Source organism: Alternaria hordeiaustralica (genome assembly GCF_023758085.1).
Source record: "Alternaria hordeiaustralica strain BMP 2776 chromosome Unknown scaffold_29, whole genome shotgun sequence".
Classification (NCBI taxonomy): domain Eukaryota; kingdom Fungi; phylum Ascomycota; class Dothideomycetes; order Pleosporales; family Pleosporaceae; genus Alternaria; species Alternaria hordeiaustralica.
Window position 1 is genome coordinate 182,645 of NW_026056801.1, and position 16,337 is coordinate 198,981.

Genomic DNA, 16,337 nt, shown 5'->3' on the forward strand with positions numbered 1-16,337 from the left:
AGAGTCTCCGTATGCCATTTTTCGATCTACACGAAGACCACACAGTCCAACTCGAGATCCATCGAACCGGGCTGCAAAGAATGGTTCAGCTGCGTGGAGGGCTAGGAGCAATCAAAACGAATCGCATTCTTCAAGCCTTTATGCTTTGGTGCGTAGCCTCTACTTCCGCGTTCTGTCCAGAACCGGTTTGGCATGTGCTTACTGAGCATCAGGCATTCGACCGCTCACGCTATTAACGATTTCCAAGCGCCAAGCCCCTCTACATTGGATTTCATCAGCACAGCAGGCTTCCCACGTCATCCACCAGGCTACGAGTCGAACATTTCTCAACATCTGACTGATTATTGTCGGAATGCGGGTATCAAAGAGCCACTTAATGCCTTGGTGGAATTGGTACTTTCCCTGATCGCTGACCTGAACGTCTGGTTCGGTGACCCTGAGAGCCCTCTGGATCCTCTCGATATTCAGAACTTTGCATGCGTCTTGGAATGCTCTCTGCTAACATGGCTGCGCAAGAACGAACATCTTGTCACCCCTCTCGAAGACGCGCTATGCGTTGCGCTACTCATCTTTACGGTGCGGACGACCGAAGCGTTTAAGCTACAGTCTCACGTCCATCTGCTCCACTCTGCAGCGAGCAAGCGACTGGAGAAAGCGCTGAACTGCACTATTCGTACCGAGTGGCAGCATTGTCCCGACCTTCTACTCTGGATACTCTCTATCGGTGCGATATCAGCGGAACCCTCGCCAGACAGCACATGGTTTGTGTATCAGACCTCGCTTGCCTGTGCGGAATTTGACATCCCATCGGCGGAAGCGCTTCTCGAACGACTCCATCTCTGCGGCTGGGTTAGCTACAAGCTCAACGACGCTGTGTGTCAGCTATGGGCCAGGGTTGTGAATCTCAGGTTAGATGACCGTACATTCTTGCCTATGCATTCGCCTGCTTATACTTGAGTTTTTCTTGTACGTAGGCTTGCGCCGTTTTTCGAAGCGCCCTTGAAAGCTGAAGACGCCAATAGCCCTGTTGGGCCGCTGCAGCATCACGTTGCCGAGCCCGATCTCAACGCTTGGGAAAGTATCGACTGGGCTGCTCTCAATTTGGGCCTCGACGACCCGAACCAAGGACACGCAAACAACTCTGACAATGGAGGCGCATCGGCGGATCCGCAAGGCTCCGGGGGACCCGACGAACCATCTTATGCTTTCGGGAGTGGCTACGGATTTACATGTATGTACAACTTCGAGCGCTCTAAACTTTTACTAATACCCGCGTTGCTGGGTGCTAACCTTCTTGGCGAATACACAGGGCCTACGACGCAACATCCTTATGCACACTGGATGAACGGATCGCAAAACCATCACAAACAATGAGGAAGGCTTTCAAATGCTTTGCATGCTCGACTGTGGATGCATACCTCTTCACTTGATCACTCGATCTCCAGTACTATAATCCACAACTACCTCGACGCCGGCACGGCTACCAAGCCTGTCGCAGCAGCCTTGGTCGGTGTGCCATATAGCCTAGACTATGTCCAACTGTAGTCGTTTTGATGTGGATCGTACTGCTCGCTAAAGAAATGATGCGGAAGCGCAAAGATGCGGAAAACTTGGCCTACATGAAAGAGCATTGAGGGACTGAGGTTGCTGGGGAACAGCAGAATTCTGGCATGGTGCTGAGTATCTCAATATACTAGAACTCTGGTTAAGGGAGACGTCATACAGGAACAGATGGAACAGATGTTGACAGAATCACAAGGCAATGTGCACTTCAAAATTAACAGCTTTGTATGGGTATCCATTGTTGGTCGTGAATGGGTTGGACGAATCCAGTCTCATCCCCTTCAGCCCTTTGAGGGCTAACATGTAGCTGAGGAGCACATACAACTATGTGCAGCCAATCGGTCTAATAAAGATGCCAACGCCTATGCTTTCGCCAGCCGAATAACAAGCTCAATCCCCGCCTCACCAAACACCTCGCTAACAACCCTCGGTAGCTTATACTCCTCAAACGCCTGCCCCTTACCCCCAACACCCGCCACCTCCGTCAGCCTCAAACACATGAGCTCCGTCAAAAACCCTCTACCCGCCATTTTCATCTCCGCAAACTGCGTTATCCAATTCAACCCCTTGGGCGGCAGCGCCTGTGGCAAACGCCTAAACTGCGCCCGCGCCTCGCCCGTAGCGAAAATAGCCTCTGCGGGCATCGTAAATTGGATTTCTAGTTCGCGAACCGAGGGGGGAACGTGGGTGTATGCGGCTGCGGCGCAACGGTCCTGTTTCTGCCAGATCCACGTTTTCTTTGACGAGTTGGGGAGGTCGTGGGCGTTGGTGTAGAAGAGGGAGGAGGTTACGCGGAGGACGCGCAGGTTTTTGAGGAAGGTGAAAGAGGGCGAGAAGGCGGGGTAGGGGTGCTCTCTGAAGTTTGCGGAAGGGGGTTCGAGGAGGGAGAGTTGTTTCAAGCTGGATGGGAGGTCTGGGTAAGCTTGCAGGACGTCAATGACGGTCTGGGGAGTAGGGGGTGTGGGTCGAAACCATGGGGGTATGATGTCCCTTTGCCAGGCGTACAGGCAGTTAATGGTTAGGTGCAGTGCTTCCGTCTTCTCGGATAGGCGTAGCAGTTTCCCCAGAGCGAGAGGGCTGATTTGAAAGGTTCCCGAGTTGAAGTGTGTGAGGTTGGGGGGGAGGGAGTCGGGTTCAGGGTCGAACCAATTGTGAATGATGCGAAATTTCTTGATATCAGACTCAGGGCTTTCATGCCAGGGCGCCGGGGTTTCAATCAAAAACGTCTTCAAAGTAGGGATCTGGATGAGTTCACGGAGGATCCTCAACGTCGGTGTCTTCAAAGTGACGGTCTCGATGGGTTCATCTTCGAGTACGGACCAGAGTTGCTTCATGCAGATGTTCTGGTAAGCATGCCATCTCGAACCCTTCAGCCGGTCTTTGACTGTCACCTCGATGCTTCGCACGTTCGGCAGTTTATCAAAGATGGTGATGGCTTGCTCGTGGACGAAAAGCGGTAGGCCCCACTCGCAGTCTATCCGGACGTGGCGTACATGTTCTGCCAGTTCTGGCGCCTTCTCGATGGCCTGGAGGAGCAAGGCAATCCTTTGCTGCCGAGCCGCAACATTGCCAAAAGCCTCGTGCTCCCTGTATTCTTTCGGGATCTGATAGTCTTCTAGTGGCAGGAAGACCGGAGGTAGTAATGGCTTGGGTTCCCGTCGATACCGCAGCGGCTCTTCATCCGGATCTGTCCGATCCTGGGGTGTCGGTAGGTGGCTGACTTCCGCAGCATACCCGCCTTGAACGAAGGGAGGGGCCAGGGTCGATTGTACAGGGAGGTCAATCGACTGGAATAAGAGGCGTTGGGCGGATTTGTGGAAGACTCGGTGCGTCTTGATTAGACTCAGCAGATCCTTTCGATCCACATCCTCGAAGATTTGATCCAAGACGTCGTTTGAAAGCGTGGTGATTATGGGTTTGGACATGTTTTTGGAGACTCAAACGGAGGTTTCTGGAGGGTAAGATTGGGTGTTGGGTTGGGTGGAGGGATCGCGGTTGAGCTGATGTTGATTCTCCCATGGAGGGGAAAGGGGACTTATGTAGCTACTCGAGTGAGGGATCGCCTGTCATTCACACGGACCTTGGTAGTTACTCGTCGTACGGCTCTCATTGGGAACGAGGGTGAAAGTTGAACATTTCGTGTGAAGCGGTGTAACGAGTCATCGTTAAAATCAGCCCTCTTGTTGTGACTGTGACTTCAGTATCTGTAGGCCAACAATGTGAATATTCATTGTGTAATGCATGAGGCTGATACATTGAGAGCTGCTAAAAGTTGCATTCGTTGACTATCACGTTGCCTGCACACCAGGCCCCGGTGGCGCCGACTTAAATTCCGTCTTGCCCCTGATTTGAATCGTCAATTCGATCCCCCTATCCGCAAACGCCTTCTTTAATTCATCAGGCGGGTCCCAATCCATCGGCTCCGCGCACCTGACGACCCTACCCCTATCACTGACCACATATTTCAGCTCCAGCACCTCCACCTTCTCCAATCGAGGAAATCGCGAAGGATCAGCAGCGGCAATCTCGTATATCCAGTTCCAACACGGTCTCATTTTCATTTTGATCTCGTCGTACGTCATGCGAGTGAAGGCGGCACGGTATCCATCACCCACAGCGAAAATGGCCGCGCTACCACTGAAGTCCACTCGGAGCGAGGAAAGCGATGGGGGCAGTAAATGGAAGATGGATGGGCGTACGTTTTCGCCTTTCCATAGAAAGCCCTGGCGACCTTGCATGGCGTTATATGCCGAGTCTGAGAACCAACTGCCAGACGGAATGTGTAGTCTTTTGAGGGCAGTGAGACCGGAAAAGGGCATGGGAAGAGGGATCCAGTCGCATTCCCATGGACTCTTTTGGTCCTCCAGTATCGTGAAGTCGGTAAGAGTTTCTGTTGCATAGAGCAAGCGCTCGGCCAAGGCGGCGAGGGTATTTCGTTGACACAAGTATATCTTGACGTCGAATTCTCGGAGTGTGATGTTTGGGTATTGTTGTGCGATGATGGGAGAAGCACGGAGTATGCAGTCGTTGATGATGAGGCTAAGACCGATTTTTCTTGCCGGCCTCAGTGAGTTGAGCATGTCCATGAGTTTCTTATAGTCTTCCACGGCTCCGCGCGTTTTCTCTTTGAAATTTTCGATATGCTCCTGCTTGGGACTGTCGGGGAAGGGGCGGGCGTTGATTTTGAGCGTGACATGTTGGACCGCTGGAAGGAAATCCAGGATTTCCTGCAATGTGTTTTCTAGTCGGAACTGTGCCCGGCTGTCGAAGACGAGCTCAAGATAGCGTATGGGTCCAATGGCATTACCAGACGGTGTATGGGCCAGACAAAGCTCTTCGAGAAACTCCATGCACGCTTCGTGTGCACCATTTCCGCGGACAAGGAGTCTTCGAACGCAGTTGCGTACTGTGTTTGCCGCTGGAGCGAGCTCTGGATAGGCCTTACTAACATTCTCGAGCGTTTTGTGGTCGTCTACAAGATACTCGAATATGGATGTGAGGATTTCGGTGGGTATTGTGGTGATTTTGGGGGTCGCCATGTCGTTCGTCTGTGAGGGTGGCTGCCTAGAGAAGACGTCGGATTTCAACAAGTTGCGCGAAAGAAACCTGAGGGTGTCCTGCAGCATATTATGCCGTGACTATCGGATGTTTCCAAGAGAATCCGTCAATGTAGGTGCCTAAGTACTTCATGCACATGGAGGTTGACGTAAGGGGAGATGCACTGCTGACTAGCGTCATGGGCCGCGGTTACCTCTTTTGTTCACCGCGCTGATCCTAGCGTTGGCTTATGAGCACGTAGTGTAATTAGCATCACTGTTCTGGTTCGGAAAGCGATGTCTCACTTGCTCCAGGCATTTTGTGTTCCATGTATCTATTCGCTCGCTATCGAAATCGCCTAGTATATGCTACATAATGTGCCAAAAAAGCCTCCCTGCTTGTGACTATGTCGCCTGTAAATCTGTAGATTATAATATCCACAATGTTAGCAGTTCAGTCCAGAACTATAGCCTTGTCGCTACTAGCAACTATCCATGTATAGCCCATTCTCCCCGCCTGCCAAATGCTGTGTTGAGAGACCCCGCTATGCTCTGATAGGTACTGTGTGAGCGAGATTACACCAAGACGAAAAGTTGCTCAGGATATGGATGAGGAAACGCCGGAATATGGAAAAACAGAAAAGTGCCGTGAGGATCGGGTACAAAACGGAGGGTATGGTAGTCGTAATTGGGCGTGAGAACGATCGAGAAATCTGGGTGACAACAGGACCGCGTCTATCGGCCACCTGCTTCGAGTTGTCCTGGAGTTGGCTGCTGCGAGACAGGGGTTTCTCCAGTGGCACCGGCGCCACGGTTGCGGCCGAACCAGCTTGAGAAGCCAGGGCCTTGAGTTCGGTTGAGCGCCAGCCTCGATCGCCATCCTTGGTTCTCGCTAGTCTGCCCTGTCGCTTGGGAGGCGTTCCCAGCCACGCGCTCGCGGCGAGTAGGCCGATTTAGTCGCCCGAACCGATCACCACCTTGTCGCTGCTGGAAGTCTGAGTTGATGACCATGACGCGAGACCTAGAGAATGGGTTGGTGGAAGTCCAGACCGCCTGCGGTGGTGATCTAAGACCAGCAACTGAACGGCGACCAGTAAGAGGGTCAACTTCTCCTTCAGGACGGGGCTTCGGAACGTAGTAGTCGGCTTTGCAGAGAGGGCAGCAGGCGCGGCGACTCGTAAGCCATGGGTCGACACAGCTGGCGTGGAAGGCGTGGCCACAAGACAGTCCACGTACATCGTCGTCATCTTCCAGTGTATCCAGACAGATGGCGCACGTGTCTCCCGGCTCGGCCAACATCTCGGGTGCAGCGGCAGTGCTGATGGGATCCTCTTCGTCGTCCGAGTCGTCCTCGCGCTCGCGCACGTTGGCCTGGGGTGTACCACTTTGCCCTTGAACGTTATCCGTCTTCTCCGAGTTCAACTTGTCGGCGACCTGCTTCTCAAGGTCTTGCACGTGCTGACTCTTCCTGCTTTCGACACTTGTTCTCGGGGGAGCGACCGGGTCGGCGGATGAGGCTGGGGCGTTGAGGTCGTTGCGGGCCATGGAGAGGGCAGTGTCTGTTCGTGGTCCTGGGCCTTCGTCTTGCGCACTGATGACACCTTCGACATCCTTCAAGCTGGCTGCTCTGCTCTGGGGTGCCGTCGCAATGCCGCCGTTAGCTGGCAAGCCCTCGGTCTCGCGACTTGACTTCCATTGCTTATACTTGGTCAGTGGGAACCGCTCGTTGACCTCGTCCATGGTCATCAGCTTCTTCTCCCTCCTCCTCCGGTGCGGGCGAGGCATGTTGGTCATGTCGATTGGCTCGCCATCTGCAGCAGCCTGGGCCGCGCGACGGCGGTTGTATCGGAAGCAGTACTTAACACCAACGATAATCCTGAGCGCAGTCAGTACGAGGAGCAGCAGCCGAGCCAACTGCCATTGCCTACCATAAGTTTGTAAAGACGACACCGAAACCCAGGGCAACGAAAAAAAGCAGCGGCGAACTGGTGGGCCCGTTGCTGTTGTTGTTGCTGCCGCTGTTGTTGGCGCCGTCTGTTGGGGTGGCCTGCTGCCGCGGGAAGAGCACAACGTTGGACATGGTGGGCTGCGACGAGTCTGCTATTCCATACGTCGGTATACTATCGCGCAGTCGTGGAGGACACCGAGTCAGCGATGCGCGAGTGAGGCCGGATGCGGCGAGCCTTGCTGGAGGTGAAACGGATCAGGAGGCGACTGGACACGACGGCGACAGAGTATCTATCGCGCGTGGAGTGGTTGCGATAAGTTGGAGGTGGCGGCGGGAGGGCTAAGGCAAGGGCCGGAGAAGGTGATGAATCGGTGATGGTGACGGCAACGACTGCGGGCGTGGCGATGGAGAGTCGGCTCCCTAGAGGCTGTAGTCGTTCGCAGTGACTGCCCGTGCCACAATCGCTAGCGGTGAATTGGGAACGGATCGTTATCGGCCATGCGATGCGAAGAGCGCTGGTGGTCAAGCAACAGACTCGGCGGGATGGTCAGGGAAGGGCAGTGAATGCGAGTGCGTGGCCGAGGGCTGAACGGGGGAGGTGCCAGTCTTCAGGCGGATAAAGGCCGCAGAGGCGTCGCTAACGTCGCCGGCAGGTGCCAAGGATGACCGGCAACCAGGCCCATCAATGATGACAGTAGAAGGTTAAGGGTGCGCCAGTGTGGCGTTTGGGGCAGTGGCGAGTGGTAAGTATGAGGTTGTTTGTATAATGAGGGGGAGCGTCGTGGAAGCGCTGGGTGTTGCTTGCGATTCCACCATGCACATGTCACAGGCGCTGTCCGCGCAATGCACCCCGAAGCAGGGTTTCTGCTTTGGGCCGCATGGATGCCGTCGCATGCAGGTGCTATCACACTGTAAAATTGCTGACAGCCTGATGCGGTGATGCATAATCAACACGACTGCATTCACTCACTACTACAACTGCAACACAGTCTCAGTCTCACATCGCAGGACCAGAGTTCAGTGTCGCAAGACAGGCCGTCTGCTCACTATTGCGTAGACATGTCGGATCCCTGCCCTTCCGGTGGAGTCTTCCCCGCTAACAAACTGCGCGTATCCACATGAACATTGTCCACCACTGGCAGCAGCCCGACTCCCCTGCTTCTGCACCATTGTCTCTGCTCGGCACATCTTGGAACCATCTGGACGGAACGCCTTTTTCACTTACCGTGCGACTCCCTCGATCATCACTGCCAAAGCCCGTCCAACGTCACTAGTCCGCTCTTCAAGCACTGCACTGCCGCAACCATGGCGGAGACTGCCGAGCCCAACCCAATCGTCTTCTTCGACATCACCCTAGGAGGTATGCATCCACCCATGTGACCCAGTAGTGGCTACCCCTCACCCCGCGCCATCTGCTACGCGTCTTTCTTGGCCTAGCCCACAGTTGGGCAAACGCCCGCTACCCGACCATGGTGACTGACATAAGCGAACAGGGGAGAAGCTGGGGAGGATCAAGATGGAACTGTTCAGAGATGTAGTCCCAAAGACTGCTGAAAACTTCCGCCAGTTCTGCACGGGCGAGACCAAGAACAGCCGGGGACAGCCGCAGGGCTACAAAGGCTGCAAGTTCCATCGCGTCGTAAGTAGCATCACAGTGCACTGTCTTTCACATGCTAAGTGAACATAGATCAAAGGGTTCATGATCCAAGGCGGCGATTTTGTAAATGGCAACGGAACTGGCTCAAGAACTATCTGGGGGACTGAGAAGTTTGCCGATGAAAACTTCACCCTGAAACACGACAAGCCGGGTCTTCTATCCATGGCTGTAAGTTTTCGCAGCTTACACGGACAAGCTCATACTAACTGTTGCAGAACTCAGGTCCCAACACCAATGGTTCCCAGTTCTTCATCATCACTGCGAAGAATGGCACCCCTCATCTGAACGGCAAGCACGTTGTCTTTGGCAATGTCATCGAAGGCATGGACGTTGTCACCAAGATCGAGAATACGCGAACAGTAGCCAACCCGGAAGGGAAGCCAGTGCAAGACATTGCCATTTCACAATGCGGTGAGATGTGAGCTCGTAGATCATACAACAAAAAGACGCCACTCCTCGAGGTAAGATCTCAGGTAGGATCTAGAGAATCTATTATAAGCCTGAAACGCATGGTTTGATCAAACGAAGCGCGAAGAAGAACAGTGCGTGGTGGGGCCAGCGCGAGTAACCAGTCTGTATCGACTTCGCGAAGCTGTGGTTATCCAATCCTGATACAGGCAAGCGATGGATAGGAAACTAAATACATTTCTACGATTTCAAATGAATCGCATCATTCGTTGTTGCAGTGATTGGGTGTTGGATCGGCGAACCATGGTGAACTACTGGCTTACCTAAGTGACCCGCTGAAATTCTCTCGGGCTCAATACTTCGCAGCACAGTCGCGTGCGTTCACCCCCGCTGTCCTCGCTGCCATTTTCACCAGCCCACCGACGGACGACAATCTCCCACACCTCGCGCTCCTGCTCAGATGTAAACCCTTCGCCAACCACATTGCCCACAACATGGTCGCTCTTGCCACAATGAACAGGACTCTCGGCACCGCCGCCCCGAGCGCGGGTGGCAGCCTCAAACGCAAGCAAATCGACAACTCGTCCGACGCCGAGAACGCGACCCCAGACACGCTCAAACGCCGCCGAGTCACTTTCCACCCCGAAGTCAACGTGCGGATACTGAGCGAGCACCACGAGAAGAGTCTGGAGCTGGTGGGGGAGGAGGTGCGGCGCGCCATCGAAAGGCATGCGACCGGCGACAAGGCGGCCTACGATGGGCTCAAAGCCCTCTTCAAGGAAGCACCAACGTCCACAGGTGCACCGCTATCGCGACTTTTGCAAAAGTACCTCATCGCACTCACCGAACACACGCCAAAACTTGACGGCAACTGCAAGGGCCTGGTGCATGCCGTCATCGATTGCAGTTGGATAGCGCGTAATGAGGACTTCCTGCGCTCCTACCGAATGTTCCTGCGCAGGCTGCTCTCGGTTCAGTCGAGCTACATGTCGACCGTGCTGCAGATGCTGGTCGACATGTTCCTGAGTGCGCCTTCCGTCAACGCCAGGCAGCAGGACGACCCACCGATCCAAAGAGTCCGCCTACAAGCACGCGTACACGAGACCCTCGTGGGCATATTACAATACAGTCCGATGGCGAGCTCCTTCCTCGCGCCCGTCATCTCTAGCACCTTCCCCTTCTCCAACGACACCGCAAAGGTCCACGTCGAGTACATCCGGAACATCTTCAAGGTCACAGAGTACGCGCCGGAAATCAGAGGCGAAATCTTGGCACTCGTGACGGACAAGCTATGCAAGATCGACGCGCAGATGCAGGTAGACATGGAAGAGATTGACGACGACTTGGAGGAGCGACTTATGGACGGGGCCATCAACGATGAGGAAGACGACGACGACGACGTGAGCGATGACGGCTCCGTATCGAGTGAGGATAGCCTCGACCCGGAAGAGCAGCGACTCAAAGACATTAAAGACATGATGCTCAAGCTCGACACCGTCATGGACGTGCAATTTTCCTATTACGACTCTGTATTCGAACGGAACGACTATCAAGAGATGGATCGCACCTACCAAACCCTCATCGCGCAGTTCCAGTCCATCATCATCCCGACCTACCGCTCACGGCATACTCAATTCGTGCTCTTCCACTTCAGCCAGATCTCGACAGAATTCATGGGGCGGTTCATAGACACCTGCTCGCACCTGGCTATAGATCGGAACCGACCCCCGCTACTACGCTCAGCCGCATGTGCCTACCTCGCCTCCTACATCGCGCGCGGCGCGCACGTTCCTGGCTCCATTGTTCGCGACGTCTTCGACACACTATGCTCCCAGCTTGAGGACCAGCGAAAAGCACACGAGCCCAAGTGCATCGGCCCAGACCTACGCCGCTACGGCACATACTACGCCATCGTGCAGGCACTGCTATACGCCTTCTGCTTCCGATGGCGCGATCTCATCGTCACACCCGACGGCACGTTGCCCACCGACGCAGACATCATGTACCACGAAGGCGACTTCCAGTGGCACCGGTCGACCCTCGAAACCATACGCCGCAACATCTTCTGCAAGCTGAACCCACTCAGAATCTGCGCACCGGAAATCGTCAAGCAGTTCGGCCGCATCGCCAAGCATCTCCGCTTCACATACATCGATACGCTGGTAGAGACAAACAAGCGTGTACGACTGTCTCGCAGTCTGGCCAGTGGGTACCTCAACGGCATCGGCGGCAGAGAGACTGCTCTCACCAGCAAGAAGGGCGAGGAAGCTTTCCTCCTGGACGCATACTTTCCTTTCGATCCATACGTGCTCCCACGGAGCAAGCGCTGGGTCGAGCACGACTACGTAGCATGGCGGCCGGTACCCGGTATGCCCGTCGAAAAAGACGACGATGATGAAGATGAGGAGGACGACGACGAGGAAGACGATGACGAAGATGATGCTGATGATGACAGCGACAGCACATCAGAAGCGGAATCCGAGGACGAAGATGGCGTCGCAAACCCCGACGACCTTGACGACGGTAGTACGGAAGCCAGCCTATGATGAATCTCTTGTGCATTGCATTTACGGCGTATATTGGGAGCGGGAAAGCATCAAGAGCGGCGATTTTCTGCTCGGCGCCGGTCAGGGAACAAAAAGGGGCATAGCTTGGGAGCGTCTCTTTTATGATTGACGGCCGACTTCACATATGGCCTGGGTATCTTTGTTGGTTGATCTTTTTTTTTCATGTATGATTCAGCGTTGTGTATTTGGGTCAGCAGCTGGTTGATTGATGGTCTGGTAGAGGCACATTTACGTTTAGACATACTCGAGAGAGAATGGAATGAAAAATTTGATAATTGGAATTACTCTGTTTAGAGCTTTGCACTGTTGGTGGCGGTGAGACTGGCGTTGTCATTCAACGTGTATGTTAAAACAGCAATTGTCCGGATTTGCTACACGCCAACCTAGGGAAAAACAAGACAGCCCAGAGCCTACGTTGATGTTAGGTCACCTACTTTGCAAGGTTATGGGTCAATGTAGTCTGCAGACCTGTTCAGTTTTCCTTGCATGAGGTGGCTATGTAGATCTAACTCAGTATCAACCTCCAGTACCATTACACTCATCTCGAAACAGAAAGCCTGCGTCGGCGTACAGAGCTCACATGTGCTCAAAAGACTAGCTCACATCCATACATCTCTCAATCCTTAGGCCTTCGAAGGTGTCTTCCGAAAGACGATTTGGCGTGTGACGGAGTGTGCCATGCTGTGACCGTCTTTTTCCGTGGTCTGCTTATCCTCGTACGCGAATATGAAGTCTGTTCCTCGTTTGGTTGGAAGGTCGAGGATGCCCCATTGCTTCATCAAATCCCATGCCGGTTGAGAATCAGCCGTCGTCTCGCAGACTGGATCTTTGTAGAGAATCTTGAAGATGGCATGGTGGCTCCAATGACAGAATGAGCAAGTGACGGTCACTTTGTTCTCCTGTACAGCTTTGATCCAAGCCTCATTCGTATTGTGAACGAATACAGGTATGTCGGAAGTGTATTCCATCTGGTCGTGCTTGAACTCTTCCCACTCGCTCTGGCTCATATCAAAATCCGGACAGGTGCACTCGTCGTCATCGTCGCTGTATGGATACAGGCCTTCTTCCTCTCTGTGATATCGCCTCAGACACATTTGACAGATGTCGCCGTCTACACTCGATCCTAGAGCAACGCTCTCAGGAAAGAGCGCAAATTGCGATGATGGAGAGTGTGCATGCACAAGCAGAATGCGCGTCAGATTGAATCTCATCAGGTCGTCGTTTCCATGATCCCATAAGTACTGTATGAGCTTCGGCATGTGCTTGGGTTCGTTCTCAAATCGTAGAAAAGTATCGAGGAAGGTGGTTAACTGAGTAGTCGCCGAGAATGCAACACGAAGATCCCGAACCCAGAGAGGACGATACTCTGCGCGGACTTGTGTACAGACGTGAGTTAGAGCGAAGTACTTCCAGGGACGCACTGTGCGTGGGGGGTGAGCAAAACGTAGGGGGTCTTGATTGGGCCGTGGAGCAAAGCGGGTGGAGTCGTCTTCTCTGGCGTATTCGTATACTCTGTTCCGCAGTTCTAAGTGACGTTAGCATTTAGATTGCGCGGAACACAGCAGAAAAGGCATACCTGGGGAAAGATCGAGGAAGCGGAAGTACTGCGGAGCTTCGCTTGCGGGCTCCTCCTTCTTCGCAGGCTTCGCAGCGGTCTTGACCGAACGTTTCGCTTTCTTGGTGACTTTGGTGTCCACAGCTTCGCCGCTTGCGCGCTTGCTGCCGGATCGTCTGGAGTGAAGTCAGTATACAATCCCTTGGGTGCGCGACGAGTAGAAGAGAAGACTCACGTAGTGGGCGCCATCAGTCGTCTTGTAGCCAGTGGTGACGTTTACGAGGCGGTAGAGTTGGTGTCGGAGTAGGTTGAGTAGTAGAAGGTGGGAGTAAACAAATAGAGAAGGCAAGAGCACTCGCCAAGAGCCGCTAGTGGAATGACGCAGGTACGCAGTGACACGTTCGACAACATTCCGCCTGGGTAAGACAAGGCAAGAGCACGTGGATCTTCTACCTTATTTCCTCCAGCACGTTGGATGAGACAGAAGTGAATCGCGCTCTGCATGCTCAGCATGCGCTTGCAACCACCCCATACAAGGGAAAAACTAAACACCTAGGAGCCTACGTCGCTGTTAGGCTACTAGATTCGCAAGCTTTTATCTTAATGTAGGCTCTAGGATGTTCGGTTTTTCCTTTGAATGGGGTGCAACAGCTCGCTCGCGTCCGCTCGCCAAGTATACCTGCGACGACCAGCTACTCAACAACCTTGCATGCAAAGTGTGGATATCAGCGATGACTAAACTTGAAGTAATAAAGATGTGATTTTGTATGTTACACTATTTACAAGGCGATTATCTGCCCTGGCCCTTGGACTTTCCACCGAAGCCAGGACCGCGCTTAGCTCCGCGACCCTTGGCGAGCTTGACGGTGAACGCACCACGCTCGATGGTGTTGACCAGGATGTATCCAGAGGGGAACAAGAAGTGAGACCAAGTGCCAACAAACTGAACGATACCACCAACAGAGTCATCCTCGGGGTAGATGTCGAAGAAGCCCTCGGTCTTGACGCCCTTGCCGGTGGGGTCCTTGCTAATGCTGCGGACATCGTGTACCCAGATACCGGCGCCGTAGTTGCTCTGGTAGGCGAGGCCGTCGACGATGTAGAGGTTGTGGTCGATACCCTTGCTGTCGGTGGCGTAGAAAGTACCGGTGGCCTTGGGGTTGCGGAGGTCGGTGAGATCGATGATGTGGGTAACGGGGCGGCCGGACGCAGCGGGACCGACAGCTTCCTGCTCATCAAGCTCGTCGTTCAGGAGGACGTACTGGTGCCAGTTGCGCTCGGTCCACCATCCTTGATGGCAGTAGGTAGCACCGGGGTAAGAAAGGGTGGAGATGACCTCCGAGGCGGGGTTGCCGTTCTTCATGGTGGAGTCGTAGACGGTCATGGTGTCTTCGTTGTAGCCGATGCAGATGTTGCGGCCGCGGAACTTGCGGTCGGGACCGTTGTAGGTCACACACTGGGCATCGTGGACGTATCCGTCCTGGCTAGCACATCCGGGAGAGGTTGGCTTGCTAGGGTTCTTGAGGTCGATGTACTGGAGACCAGCCTTGCAGGTCTGGTTTCGGGGCTGGGCACCGACAGCGAGGATGTACTCGTTGTCCCAGTCAACAACAACGTTGTGGGTGCGGCCGATGGGCAGTTCGTCGAACAGACCAACGAGGTCAGCCTTGGGGTCGAATGTCTTCGGCGTCTTCGGGTCGACACTCAGAAGCTTCTTCATGTCGAAGATCTGAACGTTGTGACCAATGGCCTCGGAGCCGATGATGACATAGTCGTTCAGTACGCGAATCTCGCGCCATCGCGAACCCACACTTTGTGCGGGAAGGCGACCCATGTACTGGATTTGGCCGTCCTTGAGGATCTCAACGAACGCAGCACCAGAGAACTGGCCTACGATACCGAACTCACGGCCATTGCGAGCGGTCCAGCCCCACGAAGAGCTACCCTGGCCTTCAGGGCCTCCCATGTCGGCGTGGTTGACAAAGTCGTAGAGGTCCATGTTGTTACACCTGAACGTCTGGTTCGCATTGCCCTGCTCGACGATGGCGAGACCGTCCTTGCATTGGACACGCTTGGCCTTGTCAGGTCCATGAGGTCCCTTCTTCAAGCTCTTGAAGGACTTCCACTGCTGGGAATCCTGCTTGCCTTGAGCTGCGTCAACTTCCCATTGATCCTGAAAGCTGTTAGTACCGATCGTCAGGCGAAGGAAGCAAAGTATGAACATACACTCTTCAACTTCATCAATTTCTGATGGATTGCGCCAGAGGCATACTCCGACTTGGAGTAGTGCGCAGCCTGGACCGCAACTGGGAGTGCCAACACAGCGAGTGAGAACTTCATCTTGAGGAGCTAAGAGAAGGATTGAGCTGGAATGAGCACATTTCCCATGCAGCTCAACAGGTATATATATGAGTGTGGTACCCTCATGGTGCAAGATCTCGCCCTCGACCGTTGCCTTGCCACACGACCATTCAGTACCATGTTACCGTCTTGGTACAGCAATATACTCTGGGCATCCGTTGGCATCCATACTCCATGCGGAAGGTCAGGACTACCATTCCGCTAACTTGATAGGGAAGGTGTTCATACACTTCTTGAGTGGAGTACTGTTGCCAAGCAGCGATATTCGTATACACATGGTGCGCCACAGATATCCGGCTTGGTACTGTCGGGAGGGCCTCGGGAAAGGAGCGAACATCATTGCCACGGCCCGCTAGCGGAGCCCAAGACTTCCAAGGCGTCTGGGCATGCGGACCAATATACAACACCTGGACAAGAGGCGTTCGCAGCCAGACTCTAGAGGAGATAAGAGGAAGGAGATCATAGAAAAGGGAATGTGCGAACTTAGTCTGCGCGTAGTGGTGCTCGGCGGCGTCGAATCTTGGATTGTACCTACCACGAGCGGAAGGCCTCCGCGCCTAAGGAATGTCTCAACGATATACGGTAGAGCGCGACCAAGGCCAGCGAAGGCCCTCGTAATCGCTGCAAACGCGCGGAAGAAAGAAACAATTATTCGCGCAACTCCGACAGGGGCGATAGTCAACAAGCGCACGAACGTTGCGGTAGGGAGGGATAAGCAGACGCTGGGCTTCGGGATGAGCGC

General features: G+C 54.0%; 7 protein-coding genes across 7 annotated transcripts; 2 read left to right on the top strand and 5 right to left on the bottom strand.

Annotated features, from left to right (window-relative positions):
• Nucleotides 1-1,925: 1,925 nt before the first annotated feature.
• Nucleotides 1,926-3,488, bottom strand: J4E84_009504 (uncharacterized protein; the record flags this gene model as incomplete). The annotated part of the gene is made up of 1 exon (XM_049392066.1): nucleotides 1,926-3,488. The coding sequence occupies one exon, from the start codon at nucleotides 3,486-3,488 to the stop codon at nucleotides 1,926-1,928; it is 1,563 nt and encodes a 520-aa protein (XP_049240250.1).
• Nucleotides 3,489-3,851: 363 nt separating this feature from the next.
• On the bottom strand, nucleotides 3,852-5,189 carry J4E84_009505 (uncharacterized protein; the record flags this gene model as incomplete). Its single annotated transcript, XM_049392067.1, has 1 exon — nucleotides 3,852-5,189. One exon carries the CDS (start codon nucleotides 5,187-5,189, stop codon nucleotides 3,852-3,854), a length of 1,338 nt encoding a protein of 445 aa, XP_049240251.1.
• Nucleotides 5,190-5,834: 645 nt separating this feature from the next.
• On the bottom strand, nucleotides 5,835-7,179 carry J4E84_009506 (uncharacterized protein; the record flags this gene model as incomplete). The annotated part of the gene is made up of 2 exons (XM_049392068.1): nucleotides 5,835-6,975; nucleotides 7,028-7,179. The coding sequence occupies 2 exons, from the start codon at nucleotides 7,177-7,179 to the stop codon at nucleotides 5,835-5,837; spliced, it is 1,293 nt and encodes a 430-aa protein (XP_049240252.1).
• A 1,173-nt stretch (nucleotides 7,180-8,352) lies between these two features.
• Nucleotides 8,353-9,126, top strand: CYP3_2 (Peptidyl-prolyl cis-trans isomerase H; the record flags this gene model as incomplete). Its single annotated transcript, XM_049392069.1, has 4 exons — nucleotides 8,353-8,407; nucleotides 8,541-8,686; nucleotides 8,735-8,872; nucleotides 8,920-9,126. 4 exons carry the CDS (start codon nucleotides 8,353-8,355, stop codon nucleotides 9,124-9,126), a joined length of 546 nt encoding a protein of 181 aa, XP_049240253.1.
• A 480-nt stretch (nucleotides 9,127-9,606) lies between these two features.
• On the top strand, nucleotides 9,607-11,658 carry J4E84_009508 (uncharacterized protein; the record flags this gene model as incomplete). The annotated part of the gene is made up of 1 exon (XM_049392070.1): nucleotides 9,607-11,658. One exon carries the CDS (start codon nucleotides 9,607-9,609, stop codon nucleotides 11,656-11,658), a length of 2,052 nt encoding a protein of 683 aa, XP_049240254.1.
• Nucleotides 11,659-12,302: 644 nt separating this feature from the next.
• Nucleotides 12,303-13,483, bottom strand: J4E84_009509 (uncharacterized protein; the record flags this gene model as incomplete). The annotated part of the gene is made up of 4 exons (XM_049392071.1): nucleotides 12,303-12,750; nucleotides 12,922-13,204; nucleotides 13,256-13,410; nucleotides 13,470-13,483. 4 exons carry the CDS (start codon nucleotides 13,481-13,483, stop codon nucleotides 12,303-12,305), a joined length of 900 nt encoding a protein of 299 aa, XP_049240255.1.
• Nucleotides 13,484-14,024: 541 nt separating this feature from the next.
• Nucleotides 14,025-15,574, bottom strand: J4E84_009510 (uncharacterized protein; the record flags this gene model as incomplete). Its single annotated transcript, XM_049392072.1, has 2 exons — nucleotides 14,025-15,407; nucleotides 15,461-15,574. The coding sequence occupies 2 exons, from the start codon at nucleotides 15,572-15,574 to the stop codon at nucleotides 14,025-14,027; spliced, it is 1,497 nt and encodes a 498-aa protein (XP_049240256.1).
• Nucleotides 15,575-16,337: the final 763 nt, after the last annotated feature.